This window comes from Harmonia axyridis, chromosome 2, assembly GCF_914767665.1.
Source record: "Harmonia axyridis chromosome 2, icHarAxyr1.1, whole genome shotgun sequence".
Taxonomy (NCBI): Eukaryota; Metazoa; Arthropoda; class Insecta; order Coleoptera; family Coccinellidae; genus Harmonia; species Harmonia axyridis.
This window is the reverse complement of record NC_059502.1, coordinates 17,662,004-17,676,855: the sequence shown is the minus strand read 5'-3', so window position 1 is coordinate 17,676,855 and position 14,852 is coordinate 17,662,004. Positions and strand designations below refer to the sequence as shown.

General features: G+C 30.8%; 3 protein-coding genes across 5 annotated transcripts in view; 1 reads left to right on the top strand and 2 right to left on the bottom strand.

Moving 5' to 3' along the window:
• Positions 1-441: 441 nt before the first annotated feature.
• On the bottom strand, positions 442-1,496 carry LOC123673611. The gene is made up of 3 exons (XM_045608197.1): positions 1,038-1,496; positions 786-985; positions 442-733 (listed from the first exon to the last, which is right to left on the bottom strand). Exons 1-3 carry the CDS (start codon positions 1,223-1,225, stop codon positions 564-566), a joined length of 558 nt encoding a protein of 185 aa, XP_045464153.1. The 5' UTR covers positions 1,226-1,496; the 3' UTR covers positions 442-563.
• A 164-nt stretch (positions 1,497-1,660) lies between these two features.
• LOC123673609 (N-acetyltransferase 9-like protein) lies at positions 1,661-3,321 on the top strand. 3 transcript variants are annotated; one of them, XM_045608194.1, is made up of 3 exons: positions 1,661-1,866; positions 2,486-2,595; positions 2,911-3,321. In XM_045608194.1, the coding sequence occupies exons 1-3, from the start codon at positions 1,790-1,792 to the stop codon at positions 3,309-3,311; spliced, it is 588 nt and encodes a 195-aa protein (XP_045464150.1). In that variant the 5' UTR covers positions 1,661-1,789; the 3' UTR covers positions 3,312-3,321. The 3 variants fall into 3 exon arrangements, with proteins under 3 accessions (XP_045464150.1, XP_045464151.1, XP_045464149.1); XM_045608195.1 differs by lacking the exon at positions 1,661-1,866 and adding an exon at positions 2,017-2,181; XM_045608193.1 differs by lacking the exon at positions 1,661-1,866 and adding an exon at positions 2,316-2,422.
• Positions 3,322-4,382: 1,061 nt separating this feature from the next.
• LOC123673608 (activating transcription factor of chaperone) overlaps positions 4,383-14,852 on the bottom strand; it is a 39,969-nt gene continuing 29,499 nt past the window's right edge. The window contains exon 4 of the mRNA XM_045608191.1: positions 4,383-5,443. Within this exon, the coding sequence (XP_045464147.1) occupies positions 4,620-5,443 (824 nt within the window). The 3' untranslated portion in view covers positions 4,383-4,619. The remainder of the gene's footprint in view (positions 5,444-14,852) is intronic.

Below are 14,852 nucleotides of genomic sequence, written 5' to 3'. Positions count from 1 at the left end.
TCTACATCATATTACATGGAACATATATCTGGTTATTTAGTGTTATTAAAAACAAATGTTATTTCCAATGAGTTTTTCAGAGAAAAAATAATTTTGAATAATGAAAATAATTATGGTTTTACGCTATGAAAGTTTGACCCTTCTAAAAATATTTGAGATATAAATCTCTTATTACACTCCTTTTTTTGTGTGCATTTTGACGCTTATTTTCATGTTTATTTCACCTGTAAGTCTGCTGTAAATCTTAATGTTATTTTTAAGGTTTGTTTCGTTCATAAATTAAAACTCATTACATATTTTGTATCAATGCGAAGAGAAGTAAAGAAATATTTGATTTGTGGAACTCTACCCAAAAAATCTTTGAAAGATTTTGTAAGCAATAAAAATATTTTTTTATTCAAATAAAATTCCATCAAACAAATGCATATAGAAAATAAGAAGCAATTATTAATAATTATATTTAATTCGAGATTTTACAAATTATAAATAATAGATCTTGATATGTGTTATGAACTTTTTTGATTTGGTTTTAAGAACATTTGCTAGCTCTTATTTAACTCAATTTAATTGAATTGACTCCTCAAATTGATCATAATGGCATCTCTTTGATATTTCACTTCTCTCTCACAAAAACTGGAGAAGAGAGCTGGACATTGATAATATATTTCTTCATTACAAAGAGCTCCTGTTGAAGAATGTCCCTGGGTAAAAGAAAACTCACTTTCCGAATTCACTGAAATAAATTTCATTAAAAAATTTGAATGTATCAAAATTTAGGCACTCACAACATAGAAAATTGTTCAATAAACAGGTTTTGTGAGTAGAATTGATAAAAAACTTAGTTCTTTGATCATTTGATTTTATGCTGAATCTTGCTTCTGCAAAATTTGGTAAGTAAGGCCAATGTGACAGATGCTCCTTATATTCTACTGTGTATTGCCAATGGTTATAATTTCCACTTTCTTCAATTATATTGAAATCCTCTCTGAAATTTATCTTTCAGTTGAAAAAATATTTACCTATCACTTTGCACTCACATTGTTGGGTTCAGATATTTCATATTACTGAAATCGGCAACGTATTCCCATACTTGATTGGGGTGTGCATTCGGCAAAAATACACTAGTCTTATATTGATAAGTTTTTATTCTTAATAATAAATATAGTAGAGCTGACGCGATAATTATACAGAAAACTCGAGCAGATTTCCAACGTATTCTTGACATTGTGAACGTATAATGTAAACTAAATCAAGAGAATTATGGAATCAACGAAAAATCTTATTTTCAAATTTGAAATTCAAATTGATGACAATGTTTTCTCAGTTTAATTCAAAAGTATTGAGGCGAAGAGTGACTCCGATCCCGGCAAACTGCGATAAAGGACTTCATTGAATAAATCGGAAGAAGATTCTACAGGAAACGCCCACGGACGAAAATAAAATATACATTTCGAAGTAAATGTAAATAATCTGAAAATATATTATCGAAAATAAGCCAACAATGCTTTTTACCCTCATGCTGATGTAGGTACATGTGGGTATTTAATTGATTGAACTACTGAATTAACACTCATTTCTTCGGTGTTTTAATAAATTTTTCGAATTATTATATAGAGACTGAGTTATCATTATCCTTCTTATTGAATATTAAGTAGTTATTATTGTTGTGTTTTGAAAATAAGATATAAAGCATTTGAACTTATCAGAAACTTGTTTTTTTCGGGTAGTTCTGAACTTTTGCAATTAACCTACCAAATTTTTGGTTGAATGAAATGAAAATTGAAGAAGAATGAAACTTAACGAAAATACAAAAATAATTGGCACTGGGGTCATATTAGTACCTTATAAAAAGGAACATGTCTTAAAGTGAGTCAATTTTTTTTAACTTGCAGAAATGCAAGGAGTAGATTTTATTTCTTCTACAAGTTCTACACACTACATTAGCATATAACATTTTTCATATTTCAAATAATGCTTAGCAATAAGTTATTCAATCCAGGGTTTCAGTAGTAGGTAATTAGTCATCAACTAAATACTGCAATAAATAATTATGACCAGAGGCAGTTTAGTAGAACCTTCTAATGCAAAAAATAGTCATGTTTAGAATGATTAACGATTTTTGATAGTCAGAAATGTGCGTGCATGAAGAATTTTCAAGTTATATTACACTTGTGAAAAATGGTATGACAACAGTAAAATATATCATACTTTCAGAATTTATTGTATCCTCTAATATATGCTTTTGATGATGATTCTCTAGGAATTATATAGCTCAAATTCTGTTTTATTGGTAATATATAATATAATAAAATATCATTTATATGTTAATAACATATCTTGATTCCCTGAGAGTCCCAAGATATAAAAAAATGCAGGTGAAAAATGATAATCTTGATGAAGAAAATGAATTTTTATGCTTTAGGTCAGTAGTTTATGATCAATAAGATGTTCAGTTTTTCTGTTTCTAATATGTACTTATTTGCAGATATCATACTTGGATGTTATCAGAAGATTTAAGAAATCTTACTGCTTCAGAACCGCTTTCATTAGAAGAAGAATATATTATGCAGCAAACATGGCATCTTGATGAAAATAGTAAGTAGGTAAATTTAAGGGGATTTTAAGTTTGGCTGATTCTATTTCATCCGTATCCTATAAATCTCAAATCCTCATAAAAAATATCAGGGTAACAAATGTGAAATATTAAGAAATTATTATTACCTATTGCGGAAAATTAAAGAAATGTGTTACCTAAATATTGATAAGGCAATTGTGTTTTTAATTATTCAAAAATTTGACCTTGAATCAATTATTAATTTGTTTGTGTTATTCTTCACACAGTCTACTAAATTGCGGTTTTTTTGTTATTTTACTGCTTCAATGTTCTTTAATGTATCTATATTTTTTCAGAATGTACATTCATTATATTAGATAAAGAGATATACTCTCAAACAAAAGATGAAATTGGTGCTATGATAGGTGATACTAATTTTTTCTTCAGCAATGAGAATGAGGCTTTTTCTGCTGAAGCTGAAATCATGATTGCAGAGGTTGCAAGTCAAGGGAAAAAAAGAGGATGGGAAGCCATGTTACATATGATTTTATATGGCATTGTCTTCATTCATATTAAACATTTTGTTGTGAAAATTGGAGAATCTAATTCAAAAAGTATAAATATGTTTCTTAAAATGGGATTTGTTACAACAAAGACTGTTGATGTTTTTAATGAAATAACTATGGAAAGAGATGTAGATTCTAATTGGATTGAATGGATTAAGTGTCAATTACCAATTCACGAAGTATTAAACTGATAAAATTCAATATTTTCTACTCCTACTGCACTGAATATACCGTAAGAAAATAACAATCTTCCACAAATCAGATTCTGTTTAGTTTTCAACTGCATATTTATTCATCATTAACAAAGAGAAAAATATCTCAGAAAGTAGTTAGTTGTTGAAACTGAAGATACAACTACCAGAGTAGTTAGTAGATAATTGGAGGACTATGGTTTGAAGGGAATCGTTCAAAGTGACTGCATATTCCGGTATATCACCATAGCAACCATACTAGACTAATCAGAAGCCTGTAATGTGCGCCTGCTAGGGCCGTAGCCACAACAAAATTTTTTATGGAGATGCTTTTGAAGAGTATTTTCTCAAACCGGAAGTTGAGAGGATATTTCTCAAATTATTCAAATGAGGAATTTATTCATGGTATTATAATCCAAAATTGGATGAAATTCCTCATTTTTGTTTGTGGGGATTGAATGAAAAATTTCAGCTATCTAGCTTTTCCACCTAGGAGAAATGTTTTCGTCTGATAATGGAGTAAAGTATTATGGGTTGGACAAGTATCTAAATAAGTGACCACTTCATTCCATTTTATATATATAGAGCAGCACCAGCACCAAATTCTACGTATTTGAATTTACTATCCTTTATTGATTAATCATAATTTTATACTTTTTGTTTTCATGCAAAATTCAAATTTTCAAAAAACATTCAATTCATTTTGGTTAACATTCATATTTTTTCAAGATATTGAATGTGAATGTCATTTTAATGTGCGACCTTCCACTCTTTAGTAGTTGTATATTAAAAATGATGATAAACCAAAATAATAATAATTTCTCAAAGAAATATTTTTTTATTTAAAAACAAATTAATATTTTACAAATTTGTGAGTATGGTATGTCTTTTCTAGAATATCACAAAACTGCACTTATGAGATTGGATCCATTTTATTCTCACTGTTTAATGTAATATAATTATCACTTTGTTTCCTTTAAATTTTGTTCTGAATTAGCTGAGATAATCCAAACAGTGAATAAGGCAAATAAATTGGATTAAGGGATAGGCAAAAAATGAATGAAAAAGTGGTCCCAAATCATCCTTTATTTTGAGATGAAAACCTACATGTTAATATGAGTATGTTTAAGCACAAATGATTAAGAATCAAATTGATGTAATCAATGAAATATACTAGAAGATAATATAATTCATTGAAAACAAACTTCAACATCTTTCCTTAAGCTACTCTTCAATCTAAACTTGAAGCAAAATATACAATAAACAGAAAGTTGAATAACATTTAGATATAAAACTTTGATAAAATTTTCAATTGATGAGACCTTTTGCTTTGAATAAATCGCGCATCAATCCTTTCAGATATTTGATTTCACGCTGGATGTCTGTTATTTTAGTGCTCAATTTTTCTCCCTCTTGAACGAGTTGTTTTTCTTCGGTTAGAATACCCTCAACTTCGGCCTTCTTTTTCATACGATAGCGAGTTGCAGCATTTTTATTTTGTTCCTTTTTACGCGACTTCTTATCTTCAACTGTGCGGGAGTATGGTTTGGAACGCTTGCGTGTGAAGGTCTTTTCGCCTTGTGGTTGGTTTATGTCATCTGATGGTTCTGGTGCCCATTCCGGATCGCTAGAAGAACAAGAGTCATCGTAACTGCTGTTACTGCAACTGTTGCTGCATGGAGATGATGGTCCACTGCTCCATTGCATATTTTCTACACGACTTCTAACCAGTTCATCCACTACTGCAAGTTCATGTGCAATATCAGGTTGGGGTGTTACAACCGAAGGGTAATCCACCTGTTGATAAACTAAAACGTTGTCGAGGGATTGCTTCTCAGCTAAAATCCCAGAAGATGCTTGCTGATCCTGGAAAACTTGGAATATCGGTGCTTGTGTGGCTACAAGTGGTTTAAGGGTGGTCAACATGGTGGTCTCGCTAGGGGGGCTTTGAGGTGGTGTTAACATGGTGGTTGCAGGTGTGCATTCGATCATGTCGCACATGGAAACAGAGTCGAATTCGTTCATGATTATGGACTTCGATGGTACCTTGAAGTCTTCAACCTTCACAGGATAGCGAGAGTGATCCAGTTCATCTAGAACTGGCAGCATCTTCACATCAAGGAAGAACGGCTCTGAAAATAAAAAAAATGTTTCATTAGAAAAGCAGAAGAGGATATTAATATGAATTAAATTTCAAGTTCAGAAATGAGTTCATTCTGTTGAAAATGAGTTCAGACATTTATATAACATCTTTTTTTGACAATGTGTTTCAGAGTTTCAAAGAAAAACTAGGTTTGTATTACATTGCAAAGAAAATATGTAGCATATACCGATATTTAAAAAGTAAAAGGCGAGCCAGAATATAAGATATTGATAATGTTCAAGGTGATTATTCATTAAAAGAGTTTTTATCTTCCCGTTATGGAGTAAGTTAGTTCCAGAATTGAATAGTTGAGATCTTAAAGGATTGTAAATAGAAGTAGAAAATCACAGCCACTTATTACTTCGCCATATTTTCTACAGTGAAACGTTTTTCTGAAACTAAATAAATTAAGTAAATTATTTGATCCGGAAAATCAGTATCTGCTGCCGAATTTAATATTTCGAATTGAAATAGTTGAACGAATAGGTGAAGCTATTGGCTAAAACAAACTCCCTTTTTTTTAATGGAAATATCTAAAAACTTATTATTTAGATAAAATCATTCAGATTTTTAATTAAAAAAAAAAATGATCATATGTTCAATATAGAAATTTAGCGATGAATTTTAATTCAACTATACCCTCTTTGACACTTGGTTTATTGTGACATATCTCTCAAGCCAAAAATAGAAAACTAACAGTAATTCAAAAAATAACTAATGAACCCATTTCAGTAAAAGTAGTAGTCCTCGAAGTAGCCTTGCCTCAAAGGTAGGGTTGGCATTCAATTGAAACCAAAAAGGAAGTGAAAAATATCCTGAAGTTTCGATTGATTGTGAGATTTACAATTCTATCCAGGGTTAAAAATTATCTCATTTCCTTATGAATCACTAGTTGCTTAGTGAATCGAAAATTGTTAAAATATCTATTTAATTCTTCTTGAGCTAGTTTGCAACAAATGAAAGGGTAATCCTGATTTATAATTTTTTACAACTAAATTTGGGATTGGGCAAATCGGAAATAAGTCAGAATATTGCCCCTCAAATTCCAAGTAACACATACATATAAATTTAGATGATACATGGTAATAACTTTTGCCAATAATTATCGTAGTTATATTGAGAGATTTGATACATAATGATTCCGTTATGGTCGATGAACTGATAACGAAAAAAATTGAAACCATCAGTCATCAGTAGTTGTAAGTAGTAGCCTAATTTTTATTAATGGCCTTGTCGAAAACGTTCAAAATACTTTCATTTATGTGGGCTAAAATGAATGAGGAAACGAATAACCGGTTTGATTGAATATTCGCAAATTCAGGAGAGGATACTTCACTGTGGTAATATATTTTTTTATGAAAATGGAAACGTGGGGTTTCATTGAAGAAAACTATCACGTCCTACAACCGTTAGTTGTTCTGGAAGTTGCTAAAGAAGAATCTCTATGAATAATGAATAGGTTGAAGATTCTAGGAATTAAAATGCTGATAGTTCTTGACCATTGGATACTTTTCTTATTCAAGATCTTACATAATATGTATATGTTTTGCATGGGTTTCGTTATTTATTTTTCGGTGTGAGCTACGAGTTAACAAATTCACTCATATAAGCCCTAAATCTCGAGTGTAGTTTAATATTTGAATGTTCTACTTGATAATTGAGCCTTTGAAACAATTCGAGTAACTCCTGACATTTTTCCAATTTCTGATTATTTATTCAAATTCATTATAAAAATAAAAAACCAAAATGAATGAAATCAAAATGAAATAGTATTTTATTGAAGTAACAAGACTGTTTCGAGCGAGTCAAAACAACATTCGATTGAAAATATCCAGAGGCCTTCAAGTCAGACGACCTAGTAGGGTTTTTACCACCATCTGATTTCCAGTGAAAGGCTCTGCATGTAAACAGGAATGTTATATTGGAGCAGACAAGTCAATTAATGGAGAATTAATTGCAATGAATATTTCCGAAGTCTCGTTAACGGTTCGCGAAATTAATTCCGAGAATGGATTGACTGCATCTATACCTGATTATTTTGGGTCCTTGTACGAGATCGAAATCGTGAAATTTGGAAAGTAGCATTAATAAGCAATTTTAATACGGTAGAATCGAATTTTCGATCAAACTGTGCAAGTTGAAAAACTTGGTGTTTTCTGTGTCCCATAAATGAGTCTTCCACCACCATGAATACCTATATTTATATTGTACCTCCGTGTCATAAAAATTCATATTTTTTTCTGGCGTATGGGATTCGAATCAGTAGAAAGCAAAATATGGAATTTCATATTAGAGCGTGCTCTTCGTGTTATTTATTCATTTTCATATTATTTTATAAGACTAGTTACAGCCTGAAATAAACAACCATGCAAAAATTCCATCGAAATTGTAAACGTTAAGGCTGTTTCAAGGATTAGCAGACACACAGACAGAGAGATATGAAACCAAACTTGTTCAGAGTAATGTAAATGCATTGTGCAAACGGAAAATTTGAGATTGGAATCCAATTTTTTTTTTCATCCCAAAAGTGATCACAAAGCTTGCTCTACCTTTAAAAGTGTCGAAAGCAAAAATTAGAAGACAAAAAGTTTTTCTTAGTTCAAAGATACTAAAATCTTCCTACCTACTCGAGAAAAAATTATATCAAGTTAAGCACCTCCTGACTCAAATAACACAGCCAGTAGCTTAGCTAGTTCATTCATTAGCGTATTGTTTATGTGATCTTCAAGTGTGTAAATGTTGCTTAAAACACGAGAGCTCAAAGAATACCTCATTTATTCAAAGGGTTGAGTTGAAAGAATTGAGCAGGAAATAATAGTTTCAACATTCCAAACATGTACATAGGTGGGGCAAATTTGATATGAGAAAAGTCCAATTGTGGTATTTCTCAAATACAGATGGTGATCAGATACCGGTTCCGTATAGACAGAAAAATTGTGAATACATTAAACGAAACACGAGGACAGAAAGTCGACGGGATTCCCCAAGTTACTGCTTCCAGGTAAGAGCTTTGCAGATAACTTCAACAACTAGGGAAATCCAAGAAAAGATAACAACTTGTGACTGGGGTCAACGCTGTGTCGCTGCGAACGAAGTATCAATTAATTTTTGCAATAACAATAATACATATTGAGTGCATCAATAAATATTACGAAGTTCATCATTATTCTAAGTATTTTCTCAATTATACTGCAGTATTTACTATCTAATCAGGAATAATAATCAGTCCAATTCAAGCACATTTTGTGCCTTTCATGTCTGCAAGTTTCATTGAATATGATCAGATAAGATTGCCTGATTCTTAAATGAAAGTGCAAACTCTTATAAAGATAATGTTTATGTATACACCAGTTGAGGAGGTGAATTGAGAACAAATCTCCTGTCTATAATGTTGATATACATTGTATTAAGAAGTATCGGGAATTGATCAATTAAACAACTCGCTGAAAGTGTTTTAGCTTTATCTGCAGCTAAGAATTATTAATAAACACCCATAGCAATCGCTTGAACACATATGAAACCGAATATCTATAATTGATAAATAATAATAATATATTTAATAATTTAATTTTATATAAAAATTCGAATTTTCAATCATTTAATTAACACATTCTAAAATTTTACTTTCGTTTAGAAGGTAATGGACAATACCTAACAGCTATTTATCTTATGAATGGAGTGGGACAAACGATCAAATTCATTGATAAAAATGGCACGTATCCAGATAATTCATCTGGGGGAAACAAGTATATATGTTTTACTTTCCGTAAATTTTTTTATCAGTCAAGCGTCGTATTCTTATTCATATACTTTCAAATAAACTTCCCAAAATGTATTCATGTCCAGTGCCTACATTCATATAAAAAATGTTGAAATTTTATTTCGGATATAATCCATTGAAAAGGAAGCACCTTTTCAGATTAAGATATATTTTCTATCCTCTGATGATTTCCTTTTAATGAACAATTCTAATGGAATTGAAATGGCAGTTTTTTTTGCATCTTTATGGTTATCTCCAATCGATGGGAAAAGAAATGTAGAATTTGCATAAATCCAATATACACTTGTATGTGTAAAAACTTTCTCCCCGATATTTGCGAATATTGAACACCATGATTTCATATTTTTACGATTTATCTAGACTAATCGTTTCCTCAACTGTCTCTTCAATCTGTTACATTATTTATATTAATAAAATTTGATGATTTGTTAATCGAGAAAAAATTTGTTGAAAGTTCATTCAGTCAGAATATTTTATCGAATAGGATTTGCTTTCAATGGTATACCTAATTTTCGGTGATTTAACGGTGATACAAATAAATTGTTGAATACAAATCGAAAATTTGTTTTTAGTTGAGCATTTAAATTTCCAATTGTATCGTCATGTATATAGTTCTCTTCAAATGCGCTTGGGAAGTCAAGTTATTAGCGGATTTGAAGTAATCCCACAAAAAATACACAGAGGTTAAATCAGCATTGCACGGATATGTCAAGAAATGTTAGCCAAGTACTTATTCATATGAATTGAGTGGCGACTTGATATAAATTATTTTCAAGTAATGGATTATATACAAATCAAACCATTGAACATTCTATTAATAAATGTCTCATTTCCCTAATATAAACGTTTTTTCAAGACATCTTGTATAACTTGTTACAATTATAATTAATCACATATTATTTCAATTGAATCTTTCAGCTGCCTATCTAAAAACAACACGAATAGAGCGAAGCGTTCAACCGAAAAACCTTCACCAAGTAATCGATTGAAATTCACATTGTCTGTCAATTATTTCATGATTGAAGGAATTATAACAATTGAAAGAGAGCACGAACTACAATTCTCATTGACTCATATTAAGGGGTTAAATATTTGAAGAGACATTTGCCTGTAAGCAAACTATTTATATAAAAGATAGAAGTTATTGAATGCCATTAGAAAACAAAGTTCTGGTATAAAACTATAGTATCAACCAAAATGTTTCAACTAAATTAATGTTGTTATGTTTCAAGTAGGTATAAATACTTTCAGCAAATACGTATTTACATTTTCTGAGAATTGAGTGAGACATTTATTTTTGCGAATCTAGAAAATATTGTGGTGTTTTCTATATTTTTCGATCTTCAATAATATTACAAAATAATAACATCTAGATTCACAGGTTTCTTCTCTCAATCTTAAAATTATTTTTTGATTTCTGCAAGCATTTATTTTTTTTCAGTGAAATATCTAGATGGCACACGGTTTTATATAGATTTTTGGATATTCAACTCGTAAAGTGAAAATTTTGAGTAAGATATTTTTGGGCTCTCGTTTTGAGGATCAGAGAGTCTCATTTAAGAAGAAATATGTACAATTATTTTTCAGAAAAAAGACGAGATACTTGAAAGTTCAGGATAAATTTGGGAACTAAATCATGCTGGCACCTATATAAATTTTGTAATCCAATATTCACCTTTTTGCTAATTTTATGAAATATAAATTGAGCAAACAAATTTCAAGCGAGGTCCAATGCTCATAATATGAAAACCTAAAAATTGATGAAGAGTATTTAAAATTTTTTCGAGCAAATAATATACTAATATGAATATAATCTTTTAAAATATTTATGTTTGTATAAAGGATTCCTCTGAAATCAGGAAACCAAATAAATCAGGAGTTCTGCTGAGAAACGAAATAGCAGGAAGAACAACATGTAGGTCAAGCCTAACAAAAGAACGCACTCGATAAAAAAAATATTTGGGTGGGCCTGCCACAAAATGATAATATCTCAAGATAAACATCAATCTCAATCATTGTCAGCTTCTATAAAAAGTAGAGAATTGTAAATAAATATCAGAGATCTCTTGATTTAGTTCCTTGAAGTCAAACAGGAAATAATGCCGTTCAAATTTGGCCACTTCCGCATCTTTCAATTTTGTAACACGAAATAACAGATTAGCAATTTTTGACCAGGTTGAAAGTCGAGGTCATATTATATTCATCGTTGACGTTAAACGATTAGCTAGCTAGCAGTTATCTGTTTCACCTTCAAACCGCTTCCGCTTTTGTCGCTGGCGCTGCCTTTTGCGTACATGTGTCCGTAGTATCTATCTATGTTTACTCGACTGAATTCATTCGAAACTACTGTAGCAGATTGACCTGATACAAAAGTTCAGGTATTACTATTTCGTCTATAAATACCCACGTAAACTAGGTATCACGCATGATGTGTATGGGAGCCTGATCATAAAGAATTATCTGATCAACAAGATATACTAATAGATTACACAGATAGACGACATATTTTGATTTTTTGAAGCTTCACGATTTATTCTAAAGCTAAGCTGTTGAATACTTGGAGTTCATAAGATGCATAGAAAACATACGTACTTATACATGTAAAACTTTCAGACAAAACAGGAAAATTTTCAGATTTATACCCACTTGATTGCGAGGGATCGCGTCTGTTTCAGATGGCGCATACATCGTTTATATTTGACATTTTTCTCGACTCTCGTAACCTTTGAGTTTATAACAATAATATTTTATATTCTATGCTCGTAACAATATTCTATTCTCTGTCATTATATTCCATTCATTTCATTAAAAATTCGATAGGAACTGAATTGTAATTTATTGAGAAAGTTTGTAAAGTCTAAAATCAGTATTTCATTTTCATATGGCGCCAGGCATATAGCGGGAATTCGAAAATTTCTGAAGAGCGCCACCTTACAGAACTCTGGTGAAGCAGAGCACCAAAGCAACAGGTACAGTACACACACCAGGGATTCTATGCATCTTAGGTATTGATCAAATCGTAGAAATTCACACATACTCACGATCTGAGATCAAGTAATTTATATTTTATTTTAAATTCAAATTTTCAAAGAAAAAAAAGATTTAAATTATTTCCGTAATACAGCGGTTTCGAACCCTTTTCCGTGCAATCTGCATCTTAAAATTCACTAGGTGAATGTTTTGTGAACTTTAGTGAATGCCAGCAAGTCGACAAACTCTTTCTGAAAATAAATGATACTTTAGAAAGTGAGGCGTGTACCGTGTTTATATAATTTGATTATATCGAGTTTAATTCTTCTCAATTCAGTCGAGGTGATCTGGTATGCATAATGTATACAATATTCTCGATATTTTCCACATGGCAGATTCAAGAACTAGTTCTGCAAAATATTGCTCAAGGAATTAATTAAAATATTGAGATTGTGACACGTTCACGAATGCCTTGCATTTCTAAAGGCTATAAATTATTCCGATTTCATGCGAAAAAAAACAAACTGCGTAAACAAATACATCAAACAAAACGCCTTTCCAATTCGAATATCAGCATTTAGATCGAATTGGATTATCGAAAACTATCTGATAAGCAAGCAAGCTAATAATGACACAATGGTGACACTTATGGAACACTAAAAGGGAAGTGGCGAAGTTTATTTCACGCTAAACCGATTTGCGGGTACTCTGAAACTAAAGATTTTATTAATTAGGTCAATATAAAGAGATGTATATATAATTAATCAGGCGCCATTTGACAGATTGGAAGGTGACATAAAAGTTGATTTAATTTCTCACATTCCAAAACATAGGTAAACTATGAAAATTTTAGTATTTAAACGACTTTGAAAGATTTTCCATTATTAATAATAGATCCAAAGAAAATAGTTGATAGAGACTACAACAGAAGCGAAGGGATTTCTCTATGTATAATAAGAATAAATATCATAAAAATCTTCATCATTAATTATAGCAAACAAAACATTGCAAAATTTCACTTTTACTTGATTTGGTATTGCCTATCTCTAAATAATATGCGAAAGAAAAAACTAAAAGTGGTTTTAATTTAAATCTGTATATATGAAGTAACGGAGTAGGTCATGACAGCTTCGTCAATTATAACTATTTAGGTGTATGGTAGTTTATTCTGGTTCAGCGAATGTTGTTAATAAGAAGATGAATACAAACGCTGCGATTATTTTCACCTTGAACGATTTAAAAGCTTCGTTATTGGGAATAATGAACCGAGACAAAGATTTGAATTAATTTAAAAAGAAATTAAATTGTGTTCACTGATCGTTGTTTTGCCACTGGATAAGTTGATAATGCAGACAACAATTATTCAATTTTTTTATACGAATTCAATTTCGGGTGCAATGTAATTCGATGAATCTATAAAAAACGAGATTGAGAACTTTATGCAATGATTCTAAATATCCCTCTGTATTAAAACAAGTTTTATATTTTCTATGTTTTTATTATCTACCATTTCACTACACATTTTTAGTAGTAAAAACATGGAAAGTATAAAACTTGTTTTAATATAGAGGGATATTATGAATCATAGTATAAAGTTTTCAATTGAATTTGTAACGGGGATCAATAAATATCATTCCATAAGTCTCTCTGTTTTCCTTCGTTCTCTTTTCAATCATTATTGAGTATCATGTTCGGACTTAATAAGTACTCAACCAAAGTATTTATTTGCCTATGAATGAACAGATTTAGATACGTGAACGATATCACCGATAAAATAGAATTTCGATTACTGATTATGCGAAAAATGCGTGAGCTTTATCTAAGAAACAATGATTGTGCCAATTATGATCTAAAATAAATTTTGTCTGGAAAAAAATCTGTAGCTAAATGGATACGAGTAAGGTCAAGAAGCACTGATAAATACGACAGACTTAGCGTTATTAAGAGTTATCACGATGTAGACTGCTCGAACTCTAGACGAACATTCGAGAAGTCTGTAACGAATGACAAAAATGCAGATTTTAGGAAATTTTCTTATGATTAATCACGATGTAGACTATTTTCAGTCTACTCTGTTTCTGTAACGAAACAGAAGGTTTTTATGAGAGGGATTTTTATCAGGTGTTCTCAGTCTGGCCAATATTCGAAAAGTCTTTAAGGAAAAATACAAATATAGATTGTGGTCTGATCTCAATCTGGTCAACCTTCGAAAAAATATGTAAGAAAAAATACAAATGCTGATTTTAGACTGATCAGTCTGGTCGACGTTTAAAAAGTCTGTAACGAAAAACTCAAATGCAGATTGTGGACTGTTCTCAGTCTGGTTGATCTTTTAAAAAGTCTGTAACGAAAAATACAAATGCAGATTTTAAGCTGTTCTCAGTTTAGTCAAAGATAGAAAAATCTGTAATGTAAGAGAAAAAGAAAAACAAAAATTTTATAATAACGATTTGGATTGGTCTCAGTTTGGTCCACCCTCAAAAGTTGAAAAAAACGAAAAATTCAGATTTTAGAATGAGTTCCTTTCGAGTTATCACGATGTGGACTTCATTCAGTCTGATCGACATTCAAAATGTCTGTAACGAAAATAAATATAAATTCTAGGCACATTTTCCTTTCAAAATCTGATTTCATTTTGAAAGTAATA